Genomic DNA, 19737 nt, shown 5'->3' with positions numbered 1-19737 from the left:
CAGATTGCTTTGTATCATTTTGGAGTCTGGATTTTCCAAACACACATAAGAGAGTGCAGTGTGACATTGGGATGTCCATTCTGCTGAGACCTAATACAATGATGATGTTACACTTGAGATGCAAAGAATAACTTCCATTTTGGTTCAGGTCTCCACTTCCACTTGGTTGAATATAAACTCAATCACAACATCTTCTTCAAACCCAAGGATTTCCATTATTAATATTGTTATCTAAGTCTTTATTAGCCTCCAAATTTACTTTGCTTGTGTCTGCCTTTTTTTTCTAGGCATCCTGCAAATTTCAGCTCCTTCAGTAGCATGTTTGTTGCTGAACCAATGATCTTGTCTTGCATTTGTTTCTTGGAAAGTCATTTTGCTTCTGAGCTCTGAGATTCCTGCCTAACCCAAAGTGCACTGGACCTCCTGAACCAGAGGGAAAGTCCACTTGTTGGGGGAGTGGCTCAGTAACATTTCATTGTATGCATACACCACATTTTGTTTATCCATTCAACAGTTGAAGGAGTGGCTCCTATTAATGCTGCAATGAACATTTGTGTAAACTACAACAAAGATCAAGGCTGGGCATGTTGGTTCATGCCTGTAATCCCAGCACTTTGGGAGGCTGAGGAGGGCGGATCGCTTGAGCCCAAGACCAGCCTGGCAACAGAAGTGAAACCCTACAAAATATTAATAATAAGTTGGGTGTAGTGGCCCGTGCCTACAGTCCCAGCTACTCTGGAGGCTGAGATGGGAGGATCTTTTGAGCCCAGGAGGCAGACGTTTCTGTGGGCTGAGATCATGCCACTGCATCCCAGCATGGGTGACAAACAAACAAAAAAAAAAAACAAAAAACAAAAAAAAATTGAGACACAGAGGTCAAAGGAAATAGGAAATATCATTTAATTTATTTGGGAAACAAAGAATTGCAATTCACATACACTGAATCAGAGCAGCCCTGAATAGTGTCTCATAAGGCAAGCACAGGAGAAGGTTTTTTAAAATAGGGGATTCCCAGAAGTTTTCAGAGGCAGTTCATTGGCTGGGCGGAAATCTTAAATCACAAACCCATTCTGATTGGTTGGTTAATTAGGGTACTCACCACTGAGAGATGATGAAGGCTGGCAGATACTTACTGACTTCAGTTGTTTCTACAAGTCTATTCTGTGGTTTGACTTTTTACCAGGTGTGAATGCAATCCCCTAGCAATCTCCTGACTCCACTTTAGAAAGCCTTCACCTTAGTTACTTCACTTTCTTCCACAATGCACAAATTTTTGTGTGAACATGTCTTCAATTATCTTTGCTGTATACCTAGGAGTGAGTCATATAGTAATTGTATGTTCAACTTTCAGAGGAACCGTCACAATTACTTTTAGCGGGTTTATAGCTTTATTTGACATATATGACGATTGGCAGTTAGTTCTCATCCACACTGACTATCTAGATTTTTGAAAGTGGTAACAGGTATACCGGTAACCAGAGTATAGAGCTTGTTTGGTGAATTTTCATCTTTGTTATGTTTTCTGAACAATCGCACATGTACATGGTGTTGGACATTCCTTATTCCTTTGGCCCTGATAGCTGCGTTAAGCCTGGTATCAGTGCACATATCTGGAGTGCCCATCTTCATGGCAAATTTCTGAATCTCTTTGAATGCCCACAGGGCATGCTTCTTAAAGCCCACTCCATGCATGTGAGCTAGTGACCCAAGTGCGTTCTTGAGTCACTACCTTGTTGATGGCAGAACAGCTCATCTTCTTGCCACCCTTCTTTGCAGGAGCCATTCTGCCAGGCCCAAGATGGAAAGGAAGAGCATGAGCGACTGTGGGAGAAAGAAGGCCTAAACTTTTAAATAAAAGTGGCTGCACCATTTTACATTTAAGGCATTTTGACACACTGTATTTTTGTTATTATTTGACTCTCTATATAATTTCTGCCACGACTTTTTCTGTAATGCACAAATTGTTTTTTGAAGAGTTTTAAATTTCCCAACTAAAAAGGCTTTTCTAGTTATTTTTCTTTTATAATGTCTAACTTGGCTGGGTGTGGTGGCTCATGCCTATAATCTCAGTACTTTGGGAGGCCAAAGCAGGTGGATTACCTGAGGTTAGGATTTTGAGACCAGCCTGGCCAACATGGTGAAACCCCACCCTCTACTAAAAATACAATATATGCCACCCGTGGTGGTAGGCGCCTGTAGTCCCAGCTACTCAGGAGGCTGAGGCAGGAGAATTGCTTGAACCTGGGAGGTGGAGGTTGCAGTGAGCCAAGATCGCACCACTGCACTCCAGCCTGGGCGACAAGGTGACTCCATCTTAAAAAAAAAAAAAAAAATTAAGTTTTGTTAATTACAATAAATTATGTCAAAAACAAAGATAATTTCTTTTTTTTTTTTTTTTTTTGGAGACGGAGTCTCACTCTGTCGCCCAGGCTGGAGTGCAGTGGCCGGATCTCAGCTCACTGCAAGCTCCGCCTCCCGGGTTTACTCCATTCTCCTGCCTCAGCCTCCCGAGTAGCTGGGACTACAGGCGCCCACCACCTCGCCCGGCTAGTTTTTTGTATTTTTTTTTTAGTAGAGACGGGGTTTCACCGTGTTCGCCAGGATGGTCTCGATCTCCTGACCTCGTGATCCGCCCATCTCGGCCTCCCAAAGTGCTGGGATTACAGGCTTGAGCCACCGCGCCCGGCCCAAAGATAATTTCTTAAAACTCTTCACTTTCTCTTATGTTCCTTGCATCTACTGTATCTGTATGGTGGAAATACTATATAACGGTGTGCTACTAGATGTCTTTTCTCAAATTTGCGTTAAGTGATGTCATATTGGTGGCTTGAAATTGGCCATGATGGGAGTATTGACATCATGGAAATCAGCAAATGCTAAAAATTGGACATTTAAACTTAAGAAACTGATGTGGAAAATATTAATAATGCACAGTAAACTTAAAAGTTTGTGTTATCTGTAGCCTTTACATTGTGACTTGCAGAAAAAATTAAGAAAAATTCTTCCAGTGTTAGAAAAGTATTATCTATTTCAGCAAAGAAGTTGCTCATAACACTGACAAGTGAAATTCTGACATATATCTCGGATATGTCACTCTCATCCTAATCATAAATAAAAACAAAAATATTAACTAACATTCATGTTGGAACTAGGTTGTTAATTGCAACCATAAGTTGGCCACAAATATAGGAGTACAGCATAAACCAACCAAAGCATTCTGAGAGAAGCAATTGTCTATGAGGAATTTACAGTAAAGAGAATAGTATATTTCAGTATTTATAATTCATGTGCTCTAATTCCTTATCAATACTTTTTTGTTGTTGTTTTTGAGACGGAGTCTTGCTTTATTGCCCAGGCTGGAGTGCAGAGGCGCGATCCCGGTTAACTGCAATCTCCGCCTCCCGGGAGGGTGCCTGTAATCCCAGCCACTCCGGAGGCTGAGGCAGTTTTGTAGCCACAAAACTGGCTGCCGTGACTGACTGGAAATTGCTCCCCTGGACACTTGGCCATACCTGGCGGTCCATATCTCATGGTTCTAGCTCTGGCTTCTGCTTAGAACCCAGCCAGCATCTGTTCCAGCACTGGAAGGAACTGTTTAGCCAAAACAAAGAGCAGCCTGAAGGAAGTGGGGACGTGGGAGACTTTGCTGGTGCTCACACTCATACAGGAGAACAAAGGTTTGGTAAGGGCTTAGACCTTAGAGATGTATTCTCGACGACGTGCAACGTATAACGAGGAAAATACTGACCGGAGGGGGCCTGTCCTAGGGCTGGGGAGCGGGAGGAGGGCAAAGGATAGAGAGGGGTAGATAGGGAGGGAGTAGATAGGGAGCGGCAGCCTCGGCCTCAGTAAGCAGAGGCTTAGGGAGCAGATGCCTGAGACTGCACCACGTCCGCTATTTTGAGGTTTGGCTTCTCTTACGACCACGTGGTGCAGAGGGAAGGCGCCTTTTGATGCGTCCAAATCCCGAGTGGAAAGAGAAGATACGGATGAGGGAGATGGGTGTGTCTGTGATGACTCTTGGGCACTCGCGCCGTTCAATCCTGTCACTCTCAAGCTGATGAACCCAAAGCAAACGCCAGGTTTACACTACCTGCACCCTCACTCATTAGTGGGAGGGTCAGGCACCACCCAACTCCGGGCTTTTATTGGTCAGGCCAAGAAAAACGCGAGAGGGACAACTGGGAGCCTCCTTCTGATTGGTGGATTCCTACTAGCCCTCAAGTCAATCAGAGTAGAATGTACCTCCCTCCTTCCCACGCTGGCTCCCGCGGGAGACATGATAGGTAGCGCAACGCCAACCTTGCCACTCTTCAGGGGCCGCCACCCAGTAATACGCCCTGCTTTCCTCCTCCGCCGCCGTCTCCTCCATCAACCGTCTCCTTCTAACATATTATTGCAGTTAATAAAAAAGCGCTCTTTTCTTCACAAAAGCAGTTGTTTCATTGTATAATGTGAGAAGTCTGCGTTCAGGCGGTTAAACGCAAAGGAGACGAAAAGTGCCCTGTTCAGCCTGCCAACCTTCGGAACCAGCAAACAGACTCGGTACTGACCGCCACGATCCAGTAAGCACCCGACTCGGGTCTCTGGCAGCCTGAGAGGAGTTTGTGTGACTTTTGGTCCCTGGCGGCTCCTGTAGTGTCCCCAGTTACGGCGCCCATAGCAACCGGCTCCCTAGCTAGGAGCCCCCGGGTCGCCAGGGGCCGCACCAGCTTTCCCGCCCCGGGCCAGCGCAGGCGCTCAGGTCCCGGAGGCGGGGCGATGGCCGCCTCCCACCGAGCGGCAAAGCTGGTGGCCTCCAGTCTCCAGACCCCTGTAAATCCCATCACTAGAGCGCGGGTCGCCCAGTACGAACGCGAAGACCCCTTACAGGCCCTGGCGGCAGCAGAGGCGATCTTGGAGGACGAAGAGGAGGAGAAAGTGGCGCAGCCCGCTGAGGCGTCGGTAATACTGGGGCGGGACGTGGGTTGGGACCTCGCACGGGCTGGTTGCTGGCTGAGGGCTGTCCGGGTCCCCGCCCAGCTGAGGGCAGGCTGGTAAACGCGGGACCCTGTGCACCTACTCCCTACTTGGTGGTCCTGGCCCAGCCCCTTCTCTACGCTCACGAAAAATACTCTAAATCGAGGCGTTGAAAAGTGTTTTAATTTTCACCAGAGAGTCTGTTGTAAAAGTTTCCTAGACAACATTTATGTTACTCTGTTTCTGGCGAGTGCAAAGTATAGAATTTTACTCTTTACTCTCTAGTATCTCGGGAATGGATGGATGGATGGATGGATGGATAGATAGATAGATAGATAGATAGATAGATTTTATAATTTGAGGAAAACTGTTCTGTCAGGTGTGTTTCGTTATTACCTTAAGATCTTGGTTATAAGTGGATCTCAACATAATGCTGGAGAGAGGCGTGTTTAAAACCATCACGTGTTCACTGGCTAAATCAGACACGGATACAGATAAGCAAATCACTGAGGTTTCAGTGTTTCCTAAACGGCTCTTTAGGGTACAGCGAAACAGCCTTTTCACTGATCAGTTTTCAGTGTTAAATCTGTCGTGGACACCAGTCTAGCAGGTGGAGGGCAGGGTCTGCCATCTGCTCTATTCACTTAAAAGATGGGAATCTTGGCTGGGCGCGGTGGCTCGTGCCTGTAATCCCAGCACTTTGGGAGGCCGAGGCGGGCGGATTACGAGGTCAGGAGTTCGAGACCAGCCTGACCAACATGGTGAAACCCCTCTTTACTAAAAATACAAAATTTAGCCGGGCATGGTGATGCGCGCCTGTAATCCCAGTTACTCGGAAGACTGAGGCAGGAGAATCGCTTGAATTTGGGAGGCGAGGGTTGCAGTGAGCTGAGATCTCAGACCCAGTCTCAAAAAAAAAAAAAAAAAAAAAAAAAGGAATCTTGAATTTAAACTAGCAATCTGCAGATAGAAAAAGTTTCTTAACACCATGTGTCCAAAGCTTCTCAGACACAAAACTTATGATTGAGGACTAATTGAAATCCCTGGATATTTTGGAATTCTAATCTCTTTAATCTACCATAAAATTGTTAATGAGAGCATCTTTAGCAACACCTTTTGTGACCAATCTTTCTCCAGTAAACAACTTGAAGTTATCCAGAGTAAGGTAGACTGAGACCCTGAATGTGAACCAGGATCAGAGTGCTAGGACTGATTTTGTTTATTATAAACTACCCCTCAACACAATTTTCAGTAGGCAACAAGGCAGCGTGATGGAGAAAAACTATTTAAGAGTTATGTATTAGGATCCATTCCCTGCCACTCCCTAGGTGGTGTTAGGACATACTTTCCTTAAATCTCAGTTTCCTCATCTGTAAAATAACTATAATAATTGTCTCTTTTTCCCATCTCAGCTCTATGAGAACCAAATGAAAGAATGTGTGTCTCCTCTAAAGAGCAATCTATATAAAAGAGTAATCTATATAAGCAAGATGCCAGTGGGAGTGTCATTTGTGTGCCTTCCCAAAGATTAAACTACTTTGGCTTGCTGTGGGAAAGGAGTCAGTCACTTCTAAGTTGCAGATATGCTTCCAAAGTGCCCTGTTAAACTGCAAATTTGTATTAGAAACTGTTATTACCTTAGGAGGGATCAGTTTATACAATAATCTAGTATGGAAAGGACAGGATCCTACAAAAAACAGAAGGAATCCAAGTCTTAAGAATCTGATACTGTTCTGAGACCACCACACATGAGGGATCCAAAAGTAAAGCTGGGTAAGCTGCCACAGTGGGTCTGATAGCCAGGCGCACAGGACTTGGGGAAGAGGCATTAAAAAGGCAGGAAGAGTGCAGGAAAGAGGCTCTGATTTCTTCACTGGTTGGCTTGGGTCTCCATCTTGATTTCTAAAGGTTAATCTGCCTTAATCTTATCATCTATAAAATGTAGTAAAGTCAAATATTATACCTAACTCACAAGATTGATTTGAGAACCACCCATCACAATAGGCCTCTTTCAGCTCTTTGGTTTTGCCAAAGCCAGACCACTCATCGCACCCCACACTACCCCCCCAACCCCTGCACCATCCCTATACACCCTCCCGGCTCTGGCATGCACATGCATCCCCCCTTGCAGTGCCCATATTGGGCACTGATGCCTGTTCCTTGAATCTAGACTTAGTCAGAGATGTTGGTCCACATATCCTGTTATATGGCTGATGATGACACAGGTAAAGCAATGTTCTGTAATTCGCAATTAAAATCTCACTCACTTTGGGAGGCCAAGGCGGGTAGATCACTTGACATCAGGAGTTTGAAACCAGCCTGGCCAACATGGCAAAACCCAGTCTCTACTAAAAATACAAAAAGTAGCCGGGTGTGGTGGCTCAAGCCTGTAATCCCAGCACTTTGGGAGGCCGAGACGGGCGGATCACGAGGTCAGGAGATCAAGACCATCCTGGCTAATGCGATGAAACCCCGTCTCTACTAAAAAATACAAAAAACTAGCCGGGTGAGGTGGTGGGCGCCTGTAGTTCCAGCTACTCGGGAGGCTGAGGCAGGAGAATGGAGTAAACCCGGGAGGCGGAGCTTGCAGTGAGCTGAGATCCGGCCACTGCACTCCAGCCTGGGCGACAGAGCGAGACTCCGTCTCAAAAAAATAAATAAGTAAAAATTAAAAAATCTCACTCCTAATGCGGCAACCTTTTCAACAAATATTGAACATTTATTAAGTGCTGGTCATTAACTATTCAGTGTCTAGCTCACATCCTCACAGAATTTTCAGTCTGGTAAGGGAAATTAGACAATTAAAAACGAACACGGCTGGGCGTGGTGGCTCATGCCTGTAATCCCAGCACTTGTTGGGAGGCCGAGGTGAACGGATCACCAGAGGTTGGGAGTTCGAGGCCAGCCTGACCAACATGGAGAAACCCCATCTCTACTAAAAATACAAAATTAGCCAGGCATGGTGGCACATGCCTGTAGTCTCAGCTACTTGGGAGGCTGAGGCAGGAGAATCGCTTGAACCCAAGGTGGAAGTTGTGGTGAGCTGAGATCGCGCCATTGCACTCCAGCCTGGGCAACAAGAGCGAAACTCCGTCTCAAAAAACAAAAAATGAACAGACACATAACTATAACATGGGAAATGTTGAGAAAGAAATGAACAGCCAACATTGATTGAAATAAACAGGAGATAATGATTAAAAATAAATAGGAGATAACCCATTTTTTTAAAATTCTGACTCCACTTTTTGTTTATTTATTATTATTTTTTGAAACAGAGTTTCACTCTGTTGTCTGGGCTGGAATGCATCGGTGCAGTCACAGGTTGCTGCAGCCTCAACCTCCCAGGCTCAATCTCCTCACCTCAGCCTCCCAAGTAGCTGGGACTAAAGGTGCATGCCACCATGCCCAGCTAATTTTAATTTTGTAGAGACAGAGTTTCGCCATGTTCCCCAGGCTGGTCTTGAACTCCTGGGCTCAAGTGATCCACCTGCTGTGGCCTCCCAGAAGTGCTGGGATTATAGGCGTGAGCCACTATGCCTGGCTCCACTGTCTATATATATACATACACACATATACACACACACACATATTTTTTTGATATGGAGTTTCACTCTTGTTGCCCAGGCTGGAGTGCAGTGGTGTGATCTCGGATCACCACAACCTCCACCTCCCAGGTTCAAGCGATTCTCCTGCCTCAGCCTCCCAAGTAGCTGGGATTACAGACATGTGCCACCATGCCCAGCTAATTTTGTATTTTTAGTAGAGACGGGGTTTCTCCATGTTGGTCAGGCTGGTCTCGAGCTCCGGACCTCAGGTGATCCGCCTGCCTCAGCCTCCCAAAGTGCTGGGATTATAGGCATGAGCCACCGTGCCCGGCCTATATTTTTTAATTCAACGGTTATTTTAGATACAGAGGTGCATGTGTAAGTTTGTTACATGGGTATATTGCATCCAGGTAGTGAGCACGGTACCCAATAGGTAGCTTTTCAACCTATGCTGCCCTCCCTCCCTCCCCACCTGGTGATAGTCTGCAGTGTCTATTGTTTCCTTGTTTATGTGTTTATGTTCATGTGTACTCACTGTTTTACCTGCCACTTATGAGAACATGCAATATTTGGTTTTCTGTTCCTGTGTTAATTTGTTTAAGATTATGGCCTACAGCTCCATCCATGTGACTGTGAAGGATATGATTTCATTTTCTTTTTTTTTTCTTTTTCTTTCTTTCTTTCTTTTTTTTTTTTTTTGAGACAGAGTCTCGCTCTCTCACTAGGCTGGAGTGCAGTGGCACAATCTCGGCTCAATGAGACATGTGCCTCCTGGGTTCAAGTGATTCTCCTGCCTCAGCCTCCTGAGTAGCTAGGTCTACAGGTGCACACCAGCAGACCTAGCTAATTTTTGTATTTTTAGTAGAGATGGGGTTTCACCATGTTGGCCAGGATGATCTCAAACTCCTCACCTCAAGTGATTCGCCAGCCTTGACCTCCCACAGTGCTGTGATTACAGGCTTGAGCCACCAAGCCTGGCCTAATTTTTTTATTTTTATTTTTATTTTTTGTAGAGACGAGGTCTCACTATGTTGCCCAAGCTGGTCTCAAACTCCTGGGCTCAAGCAATTCGCCCTCCTCGGCCTCCCAAAGTGCTCGAATTAGAAGTGTATGCCACCACGCCGGGTGACATTCTTCTCTTAAAATATCAAATGTTACATATGAGGCTTAGACCCTTTTAACAGCTCTCCCCCAAAGAGAAAATATGAATACCTACTCCCTCCCTAATGGTAGCCACTGTTTCAAAATTGATATGTATTCTATTCTTCTGTCCATTTTTCTATCTCCTCCATATATTTTAATATATAGTACATACTATAAATATACATATATCTAGAGAGGGAGATAGTTCTGCAACTTGCTTTTTTTCTTATTTATTGGGAGTTTAGCCGTGTTAGTACGTGTAGATCTGTGTCATTCTTTACAAATTCAGTGAAAAATTTTTTTCAAAAATTACAGATTGCAGATGAAACTATGTGGGCTATAGCACAAACAGTTCTTCATGGGTGCTGATTACTAATAAAGCAACAGGTGCTGGAAGGATTCATTATCTAAATGGGTCAAGCCAATCTAGGGAGGATTATCCTCTAATCTGGTGGCTGCATTTACAACATTCCACAAAAAGCCGATTAAAGGGAGAGGATGCTATTTTAGGCTCTTGGAAAAATAATGTCTATGGCCCTTATTTTGTATACTAAATATTTTCTCAGTGGAGACAATTAAAGATTAAATTAGAATTGGAGGTCATTTACTAGCCATTCATCTGTTTTAGGTTAAACACTGTGAGATCAGTTTATCTGAAAAGTTCCAGCTAGTGTTAACAGTATTAAGCTGAAAACAGAATGGATCCAGTGCAAAATCAGTACATAAGTATAATTTATCAGACCTGCTGCATCTTTCAGAAGCTACTCATTCTTCTATATGGTTTTCAAATGGTTCTTCCAGGTCCAAATAAATTTGATCCTTCTTGTGTAAATGACTGCTATAAGACTTTTAAGAGATATTCTAAAAGAATGAATGAGAGCACATAGATTCTTTTGCTTAAAAACAGTTCTTTGGAATACCCTCCCTGTTTTAATTATAGTTTTTGGAACATAGGCCTTTTACTTAATACTTGGTGGAATATAACCTTTACAGCAGCCAGAATTTCTTTGCATGGTTCATTCTTTTGGGAGGGAGTAACTGCCCTCTTCCCATGGTGGAATTTTTTTTTTTTACTGTACATTTATTCATTCATTCAGCAAATATTCCTTGAACATCTGCCATTAGCCAGGTACTTTTCTAGACACTGGGTACACAACATTGAACAAAGCAGACAAATCCTTGCCTTTGTTTTTTGTTGTTGTTTTTTTTGAGACAGGGTCGCACTGTTACCCAGGCTGGAGTGCAGTGCCTCCATCATAGCTCACTGCAACCCCAACGTCTGGGCTCAGGTGATCCTTCTGCCTCAGCCCCCCAACTAACTGGGACTACAGGTGCATACTACCTCACCAAGTTAATTTTTTGTATTTTTTGTAGAGATGAGGCCTTGACATGTTACCCAGGCTGGTCTGAAACTCCTGGGCTCAAGCGATCCACCTGCCCCAGCCTCCCAAAGTGCTGGGATTACAGGCCTAAGCCATCATGCCTGGCAAATTCTTGCCTTTGTAATGTTTACTTTTTGTTAGGGGCAGACATGTAATACACAATCAAGTACAGATATGTAGAACGTCAGTGGTGATGAGTACTTCTGGGAAAAATAAGACAGACAAGGGGGCTGACAGTGAGTCCTAGGAGGAGTTGTAATTTTAAATAAATAGGAGAGTCAGTGAAGACCTTGTTGAGAAGATAACATTTACATAAAGACCTGAAGGAGTGAGCAAGTGGGCCATGTGGATATCTGGAGGAAAAGCATCCTAGGGAGAGGGAACAGCAAGTGCAAAGGCCTTGAAGTAATTCTGTGGATTTTTCTTTCTTTCTTTTTTTTTTTTTTTTTTTTTAGACAGAGCCTCACTCTGTCACCCAGGCTGGAGTGCAGTGGTGCGATCTTGGCTCACTGCAACCTCCACTTCCTGGGTTCAAGTGATTCTCCTGCCTCAGCCTCCTGAGTAGCTGGGATTATAGGCATACACCACCACACCCGGCTAAGTTGTGTTTTTAGTAGAGTTGGGGTTTCACTATGTTGGCCAGATTGATCTTGGATTCCTGACCTCAAGTGACCCAAAGTGCTGGGATTACAGGTGTGAACCACTGCGCCTGGCCAATTCTGTTGATTTTTTGAGCACAAACTGCAAACTGGATTCAGACACTGCTACTAAAACGAATTGCTGCTGCCCAGATGAAGAACCATTGCTGGGCTGACACAAGCAGACAGGAAGCAGACAGAGGGCTAACAGGAAGGAGTAAGTCCCCTCTTTCTCCTCTAGCCTTGTGTCTCCCTCTAACTCCACTTTTGGCAGTCTGATGAGGAGCACTGGCAAAGCAGAAGTGTGGTTTGCAGAGTTCCAGCTCTGGCATTGCAAAGCAGAGTCAAGAAGGGTGGCATTGGAGCTGAGAGACACTAGTTTAAAACCTGGCACACCTACTTTATGGATCTTAAAGCTGATAATCAAGAAGTTCGTGCCCACATCACATTGCTAAGTGCAGAACTCAGACTTGACTGATTATCCTAATATCACATCTGAAATCTTTCTCCTAAGCTGTGAGAACACTCCAAACTAAAAGTTATTTAACTCCCACCCAACTCTTTCATCTTAGAAGGGTCATAAGGGGGGCTGAAACGAGGTGGCCAGTAATCAGGAGCCAGTGGTAGACAGGAGAGGGCAACCCCTTCTTGCTTGCCCTAACCTCCCTTTCTAGGTTTGCTTCCCAGAACTGCTTTATGGGTTTTCGTCTCCTTTTATCCGGCAGCCCTGTACACCTTGCCCTCTGCTGTGCACAGTCTCCCCAACCCCAGCCTGCACATTTGCTAATGCCATTTCCTTTGTCTAGGGTACTTCCCCCCTCTTTCCCATAAACACTCTGTGATCCTATAGATTTCTCCATTCTTTTTTTTTTTTTTTTTTTTTTTTTGAGACAGAGTCTCATTTGGTCGCCCAGGCTGTAGTGCAATGGCTCGATCTCAGCTCACTGCAATCTCTGCCTCCCAGGTTCAAGCGATTCTCCTCCCTCTGTCCCCTGAGTAGCTGGGACTGCAGGCACACACCACCACGCCTGGCTAATTTTTGTAATTTTAGTAGAGAAGGAGTTTCACCATGTTGGCCGGGCTGGTCTTTAACTCCTGAGCTCAAGTGAGCCACCCACCTCGGCCTCCCAAAATGCCGGGATTACAGGCATGAGCCACCGTGCCCAGCCTTCTTTTTTCTTGAGACAAGGTCTCACTCTGTTGCCCAGGCTCAAGTGCAGTGGTGCATTCACAGCTTACTGCAGTCTCAACATCCTGGGCTCAAGTGATCCTCCCGCCTCAGCCACCACATCCAGCTAATTAAAAAAAAAAAAAAAAATTTGTGGAGACAGTGTCTTCCTCTGTTGCCCAGGCTGGTCTGGAACTCCTGACCTCAAGTAGTCCTCCCACTGCAGCCTCCCAAAGTGCTGGGGTTGCAGGCATGAGCTGCCACACCTGGCCTCCATTCTTTATGACTCATCTCAAATATCACCTCCTCCAGGAAGTCTTTCCCTATCTTCCAAACTCAAGCCAAACAAAAGTTCCCTCCATTTCCTGTCTACCACTGGCTCCTGGTCACTGGTCACCTGGTTTCAGCCCCCTTATGACCCTATAAAGGTGAAAGGGTTGGGTGAGAGTTAAATAACTTTTAGTTTGGAGTGTTCTCATGGCTTAGGAGAAAAATTACGGATGTGGTGTCAGAATACTCAATCAGAGGCTCCAAAGGCCCTTATCAGTTGGTCTTTGTATCTCTCATGCCACTTTCTACCTCCTATTACTCCTCCTTCCACTGCTTATTTAAATGTTAGTGTTCTCTAACATCTCCATTCTCGGGTCCTCTCATCTCTTGTTGCCCACACTCCCTCCAAGCAGACTCATCCATATCCAAGGCTGCACCTGCTACTTCTATGTGGATTGGTGGCTCCTGTATCTGCTCTCCAGCCCAGCCTTCTCACCAGGTCTCCAGACATATTTATCCACGTGTTTCCTGGTGATGGATGTTCTAGCACTATGCCTCCTATTTATTTATTCCTTTTTCCCTGCCTCCCTGATCTGGCAAACTTTGTCCTCATCCAACCATATGTCTCTAGTTTGACTCACCTCTGTGAATTGTGCCTCTGTCTCTTAGTATCTGACATTGTGACGTACATCTGTCTCCCTCCTTAGCTGGAAGTAACTTGTGGGCAGGAATCAGGTGTTCTGTCTCATTCTAAGTCGTCTGTCAATTATTTATATACATGTCCTTTCCTAAGCTAGCTGGAAACTTCTCAAAGGTAGAGTTTTGTTTATTTGTTTGTTTTAAGTGAGACGGAGTCTTGCTCTGTCACCTAAACTGGAGTGCTGTGGTACGATCTTGGCTCACTGCAACCTCCACCTCCTGGGTTCAAGTGACTCTCCTGCCTCAGCCTCCTGAGTAGCTGGGACTACAGGCACGTGCCACCATGCCCGGCTAATTTTTGTATTTTTAGTAGAGACAGGTTTCACCATGTTGGCCAGGCTGGTCTCAAACTCCTGACCTCAAGTGATCTGGCTGCCTCAGCCTCCCAAAGTGCTGGGATTGTAGGTGTGAGCCACCGCACCTGGCCTCAAAGGTAGAGTTTAAAAAAAACTGACATACCTTTTAGCAGCTAGCTGATTGCAGGATAGCCCCCAAATATTTAATGAATGAGGAAATTCACAAAGTAGTCATCCTACAGGTAAGAAGTTTATGGTGAGAAGCACATATAGAAACAGCAGAAGATATCAGAGAATTATCTTAATTGAATTGTTTGACATACTTAAAGCAGTTCTGATTCATAGAGTTGTTGGTAGCAAATTTCTACATATAGGTTCTATTGAAGACTGATTTTTTTTTTTTTTTTTGAGACAGAGTCTTGCTCTGTCGCCCCAGGCTGGAGTGCAGTGGCACGATCTTGGCTCACTGCCAGCTCTGCCTCCCGGGTTCACACCATTCTCCTGCCTCAGCCTCCCGAGTAACTGGGACTACAGGCGCCTGCCACCACGCCCGGCTGATTTTTTGTATTTTTAGTGGAGACGAGGTTTTACCGTGTTAGCCGGGATGGTCTCCATCTCCTGACCTCATGAACCACCTGCCTCGGCCTCCCAAAGTGCTGGGATTACAGGCATGAGCTACTGCGCCTGGCCCCTGAAGACTGATTTTTTAAAATTTGTTTTCTCTAAGTTACCCCAAATAGTACAACATTGTCCTCTTATACACTGATTTTAGCCCATTAAAAAAACACCATATCTTCTGAGAAGCCTCCAATGGGAAACAAAAACACCACATCTATAACTACTATTTATAATGGACTCTTCTGAATTTTTCTTTTGAGAGAAGCTAAACAGATTTATTTTCTAGAGTCTTATCAGATTGGATCTATAATTTTCTGTAGCAAATTTTTTCATTTTGCGTCTGTTCCAGACAGTAGACTAAATTTAAAACCGTGGTTGGCAGCCTTTTATGCATAGTATCATAAATAATTTCAACTGTTTCTCAACTGAAAACATAATAAAAATTGTATATTTATAGAGAAAATGGGGTTTTATCTCTTTAGTTGCTTCAGTTAAAAGAACTGAAAGGGTAGGGCACGGTGACTCACACCTGTAATCCCAGCACTTTGAGAGGCTGAGGTGAGTGGATCACCTGAGGTCAGGAGTTCGAGACCAGCCTGGCCAACATGGTGAAACCCCATCTCTACTAAAATACAGAAATTAGCTGGGCGTGGTGGTGGGCACCTGTAATCCCAGCTACTCGGGAGACTGAGGCAGGAGAAGGCAGAGGTTGCAGTGAGCCGAGATCACACCACTGCACTCCAGTCTAGGTGACAGAGTGAGACTCTGTCTCAGAAAAAAAAAAAACAAAAAACAAAAAACTGAAAGGTATGTAAAGGGAATGAGGGAGAAAGGCCAGTCAGACCCTTCTAAACATGATCTGTGTGTTGAATAATTACACCATTTTTTCTTCTCTGCTTTGTTGTCATCCCAAAGTCCCTGTCACCCATGGGAGCTACTGCTTTTGTGCCCACAGGAGCAGCTACCCTGAAAATCCCTCCTACCCCCTCCCATGTCCTCTTACTCCCTCCCAAGGTCTTGCCCCACTGTGAGGAGGGCTTCTCCCTGGCTCCTTAATGAGCCACTGAGAACTTTGTCCCTGCCTCCATTCCCTCTATTTCCCTGTCTTCTTTCACTGGCAGTCCTTGGAGCCACACTTCAGAAGCGCAGCTGAAGGGAGAGCATTGGGCTGTGGTTGCCTGGTTTGCAGCAGGAAGAACTGTGTTCCTCTTCATCTCAGTTAAGACTTACAACTCAAGCCGGGCGTGGTGGCTCACGCCTGTAATCCCAGCACTTTGGGAGGCTGAGGCGGGTGAATCACGAGGTCAGGAGATCGAGACCAACCTGGCTAACACAGTGAAACCCCGTCTCCACTAAAAATACACAAAATTAGCCAGGTGCGGTGGCAGGCACCTGTAGTCCCAGCTACTCGGGAGGCTGAGGCAGGAGAATGGTGTGAACCGTGGAGGCAGAACTTGCAGTGAGCCATGATCGCGCCACTGCACTGCAGCCTGAGCGACAGAGCAAGACTCTGTCTCAAAAAAACAAAACAAAACAAAAAAAAACTTACAACTCAGGAGGTTCCTTATAGAAATACTTTGTAAACAATTGTTGGGTTCTATCCTGTTATACCTTTTGTTGGTTGATCTGGGAATCTAACCATCCTTTATCAAATGGATTAAATAACATTTATTTTCTGACAGTTTGGTCTCACTCTCTCTTGTTCTTAAAATGTCACTGGGGAAAATGTACACACAAATAACCTGTAACTCATTCTATATGCATAACCCATAATTAACGTATAACCTAACTAGGTGGACTCTTTAGGAAGCAGCATTTTGGATCAGTGTCAGCTTAATTTGTCTTTCAGCTCCAGTCACCATATAACAGGTGTTTTCTCCCCACCAGGCTGATTTGAACACCAGCTTTTCTGGGGTGGATGAACATGCGCCAATAAGCTCTGAGGACTTTGTGAACTTTCCTGGTATTCACCACTCTAATGAGGAGTATTTCAAGAAAATAGAAGAGTTGAAGGCTGCCCACCTAGAAACTATGGCAAGATTAGAGAAAATGTACCAGGATAAATTACATTTAAAGGAAGTTCAGCCAGTGGTCATCAGGGAAGCCTCTCTTAGTGACGGTTCCAGGTAAGCTTGTAACTCAAAGTTATTTGTGGAGTATAAAATAAAATGTATCCTTAAAAGGACAGAACATAGTTATTTCAGAATATTTTCTCTTAAATAGCCCTTTGTACTCTTAATGATATACAGAGGTAGGATTTTCTTCAAAATGTTTAATGGCTTATCAGCTTACTAGATGACTTTTGCTTGAGGGTCATTTGGTGGCCATTTGGTCTTTTCTCTCTGATCCACCCATAGAACTGAGGGCATGTATCAAAATACTTAGTCTGGGCCATTTTAAATGGTAAACATAAAAGTTTAACTTTAAAAGTTCTTTATAATATGTGGATTAACATGAGCTCATTAAAGATCTAGTACAAAGAGTTCAGGACTAGGAGACATGTTTCTGATTTATGCTTTCAAAATAGTCTGCAATTTCAAGACCCATTTCTGCTGTGAATTCACCTGCTCTGAGACTTACACATCCAGTCAGTCAGCGATGCTTGCATGTCTCCTGTGTGCCAGACTATGCCTGGGCACTGAGGAGTCAAAAACAAGATGCCCTCAAGGAGCTTAGAGACTAGCTGAGAACCAAAAATTGCATTACAGCATGATGTAACAGAGTGTTACAGAGGAAGAAGCAGTTGGTTATGCCAAGCTTTTGGAGGGATGCAGGCCAGAATTTTCCACTGAAGTGTCACATCTGAGTTCAGTCTTGGAGGAGGTATAAGTAGTGGTCTTCTAGCCAGCAGCAACCATGTATGCAAAGGCAAGATGGCATGAGAAATAATATCGTGTGTGAGGAACTTCACAGGACTGGATATGAATGCAGAATAGAGACTGGGGTAGCCAGTGGTGAGGAGTAAGACTGAAAAGATAGGCGCCAGTCTCAAAGGGCTTGTAATCTAGGCTTGACTTTGTAGCAGTGAGGAATTATCAAAAAGTTTCAAGCAGGAGAATGACATGATCAGATCTATGCTTCAGAACTGTGACTCTGGAAATTGTGGGGAGAATTTAATAGAGGTTAGTCACAAGGAGCCTCTGCCATCTCAGGTTCCTTCTCTGTAAAATGAAGAAGTCAAAGTAAATAAGGTATGGGCATCTCCCAGCTCTGTTCCAAATAAAAGTGATAATTCTTACAAGCCCTGTCCAGCTCCTCTCTTCTGATTATACCCTGATCTTAGAAATGTAACTCTTCGCTGGGCGCAGTGACTCACGCCTGTAATCTCAGCACTTTGGGAGGCGGAGGCAGGCAGATCATGAGGTCAGGAGATTGAGACCATCCTGGGTAACATGGTGAAACCCCATCTCTCCTAAAAATACAAAAAATTAGCTGGGCACAGTGGCACATGCCTGTAGTCCCAGCTACTCGGGAGGCTGAGACAGGAGAATCAACCCAGGTGGCGGAGGTTGCAGTGAGCTAAGATCAGGCCACTGCACCCCACCTGGGCAACAGAGTGAGATTCTGTCTCAGAAAAAAAAAAAAGAAAAGAAAATATGTAACTCTTAATTTTTATATTTGGTCACATACAACTGAAAGTATAACATAGTTATTCTTCTCATTTAGATCTGTGTCAGAAAAGAACTCCTATCACCCTGTCTCATTAATGACATCATTTTCAGAGCCTGATTTAGGCCAGTCTTCCTCCTTGTATGTGTCCTCCTCTGAAGAAGAGTTACCCAACCTAGAAAAAGAGTATGCTAGGGAAAACAGAATGATGGCCTATGCTAAGGAGCTTATCAACAACATGTGGAAAGACTTTTGTGTTGAAGATTATATTCGCTGTAAAGATACTGGCTTCCACACTGCTGAGAAAACAAGGAAGAAACGAAAAGAATGGGTGCCCACGATTACAGTCCCGGAGCCTTTTCAAATGATGATAAGAGAACAGAAGAAAAAAGAAGAGTCCATGAAATCTAAATCAGATATTGAAATGGTACATAAACTGCTCAAAAAACAAGAAGAGGATCCAGAGTGTAAGAAGAAATTCCGAGCCAATCCAGTTCCTGCATCTGTCTTTCTCCCCCTTTACCATGATTTAGTCAAGCAAAAAGAAGAACGGAGAAGGTCTCTGAAGGAGAAAAATAAAGAAGCTCTTTTGGCCTCACAAAAGCCATTTAAATTTATAGCAAGGGAGGAACAGAAGCGAGCAGCCCAGGAAAAGCAGCTGAGAGACTTTTTTAAGTCTAAAAAGAAAACAAATCGATTTAAAGCCAGACCCATTCCTCGATCTACTTATGGTTCAACTACCAATGACAAGTTAAAAGAAGAAGAGCTCTATCGAAACCTTAGGACGCAGCTGAGAGCCCAGGAGCGTTTACAGAACTCATCTCCTCTGCCTTGTAGATCAGCTTGGGGATGCAGGAACCCCAGGTGTCCTGAACAGGCTGTAAAGTTGAAGTGTAAACACAAGGTTAGGTGCCGGACTCCTGATTTTGAGGACCTTCCTGAGAGATATCAGAAACACCTCTCAGAACACAAGTCTCCAAAACTCTTAACGGTGTGTAAACCATTTGATCTTCATGCATCTCCACATGCATCTATTAAAAGAGAAAAAATTTTGGCAGACATCGAAGCAGATGAAGAAAAGTTAAAAGAAACACGTTGGCCTTATTTGTCTCCAAGGCGTAAGTCTCCAGTAAGACGTGCAGGTGTAAAGCCTGTGCCTTGTAACTACAACCCTCCAGTGCCCACGGTGTCTTCTAGAGGACGAGAACAAGCTGTAAGGTAAGTAACTAAGACACAGTACTGACTGACTCAGGGTTGCCAGATGAGTGTATGTAGCTCTGTGGAGTTTATGTTGGTGAATTTGAAAATACTTAGAAATTATTATTGTATCTATAAAATATTTTACTATATAATATATGATATTTTGTCAGAGAGCATTCTAAGAAAAAACGTATTTTTCATTTTATAAAT

The 19737-nt window shown here is 44.3% G+C and overlaps 1 protein-coding gene across 3 annotated transcripts in view; it reads left to right on the top strand.

The window, feature by feature from the left end:
- The first annotated feature begins 4577 nt into the window (after positions 1–4577).
- Positions 4578–19737, top strand: part of FAM161A (FAM161 centrosomal protein A) — a 29570-nt gene continuing 14410 nt past the window's right edge. Inside the window, exons 1-3 of one of the 3 annotated variants that reach the window (XM_007970494.3) lie at positions 4578–4944; positions 16606–16844; positions 18385–19545. In XM_007970494.3, coding sequence (XP_007968685.3) covers positions 4762–4944; positions 16606–16844; positions 18385–19545 — 1583 coding nt within the window. In that variant the 5' untranslated portion in view covers positions 4578–4761. The remainder of the gene's footprint in view (positions 4945–16605; positions 16845–18384; positions 19546–19737) is intronic. The other 2 variants (XM_073023032.1, XM_007970495.3) reach the window with 2 other exon arrangements.

The sequence above is a fragment of the Chlorocebus sabaeus genome, chromosome 14 (genome assembly GCF_047675955.1).
Source record: "Chlorocebus sabaeus isolate Y175 chromosome 14, mChlSab1.0.hap1, whole genome shotgun sequence".
Lineage (NCBI taxonomy): Eukaryota > Metazoa > Chordata > Mammalia > Primates > Cercopithecidae > Chlorocebus > Chlorocebus sabaeus.
This window is presented reverse-complemented; position numbering and strand designations above follow the sequence as displayed.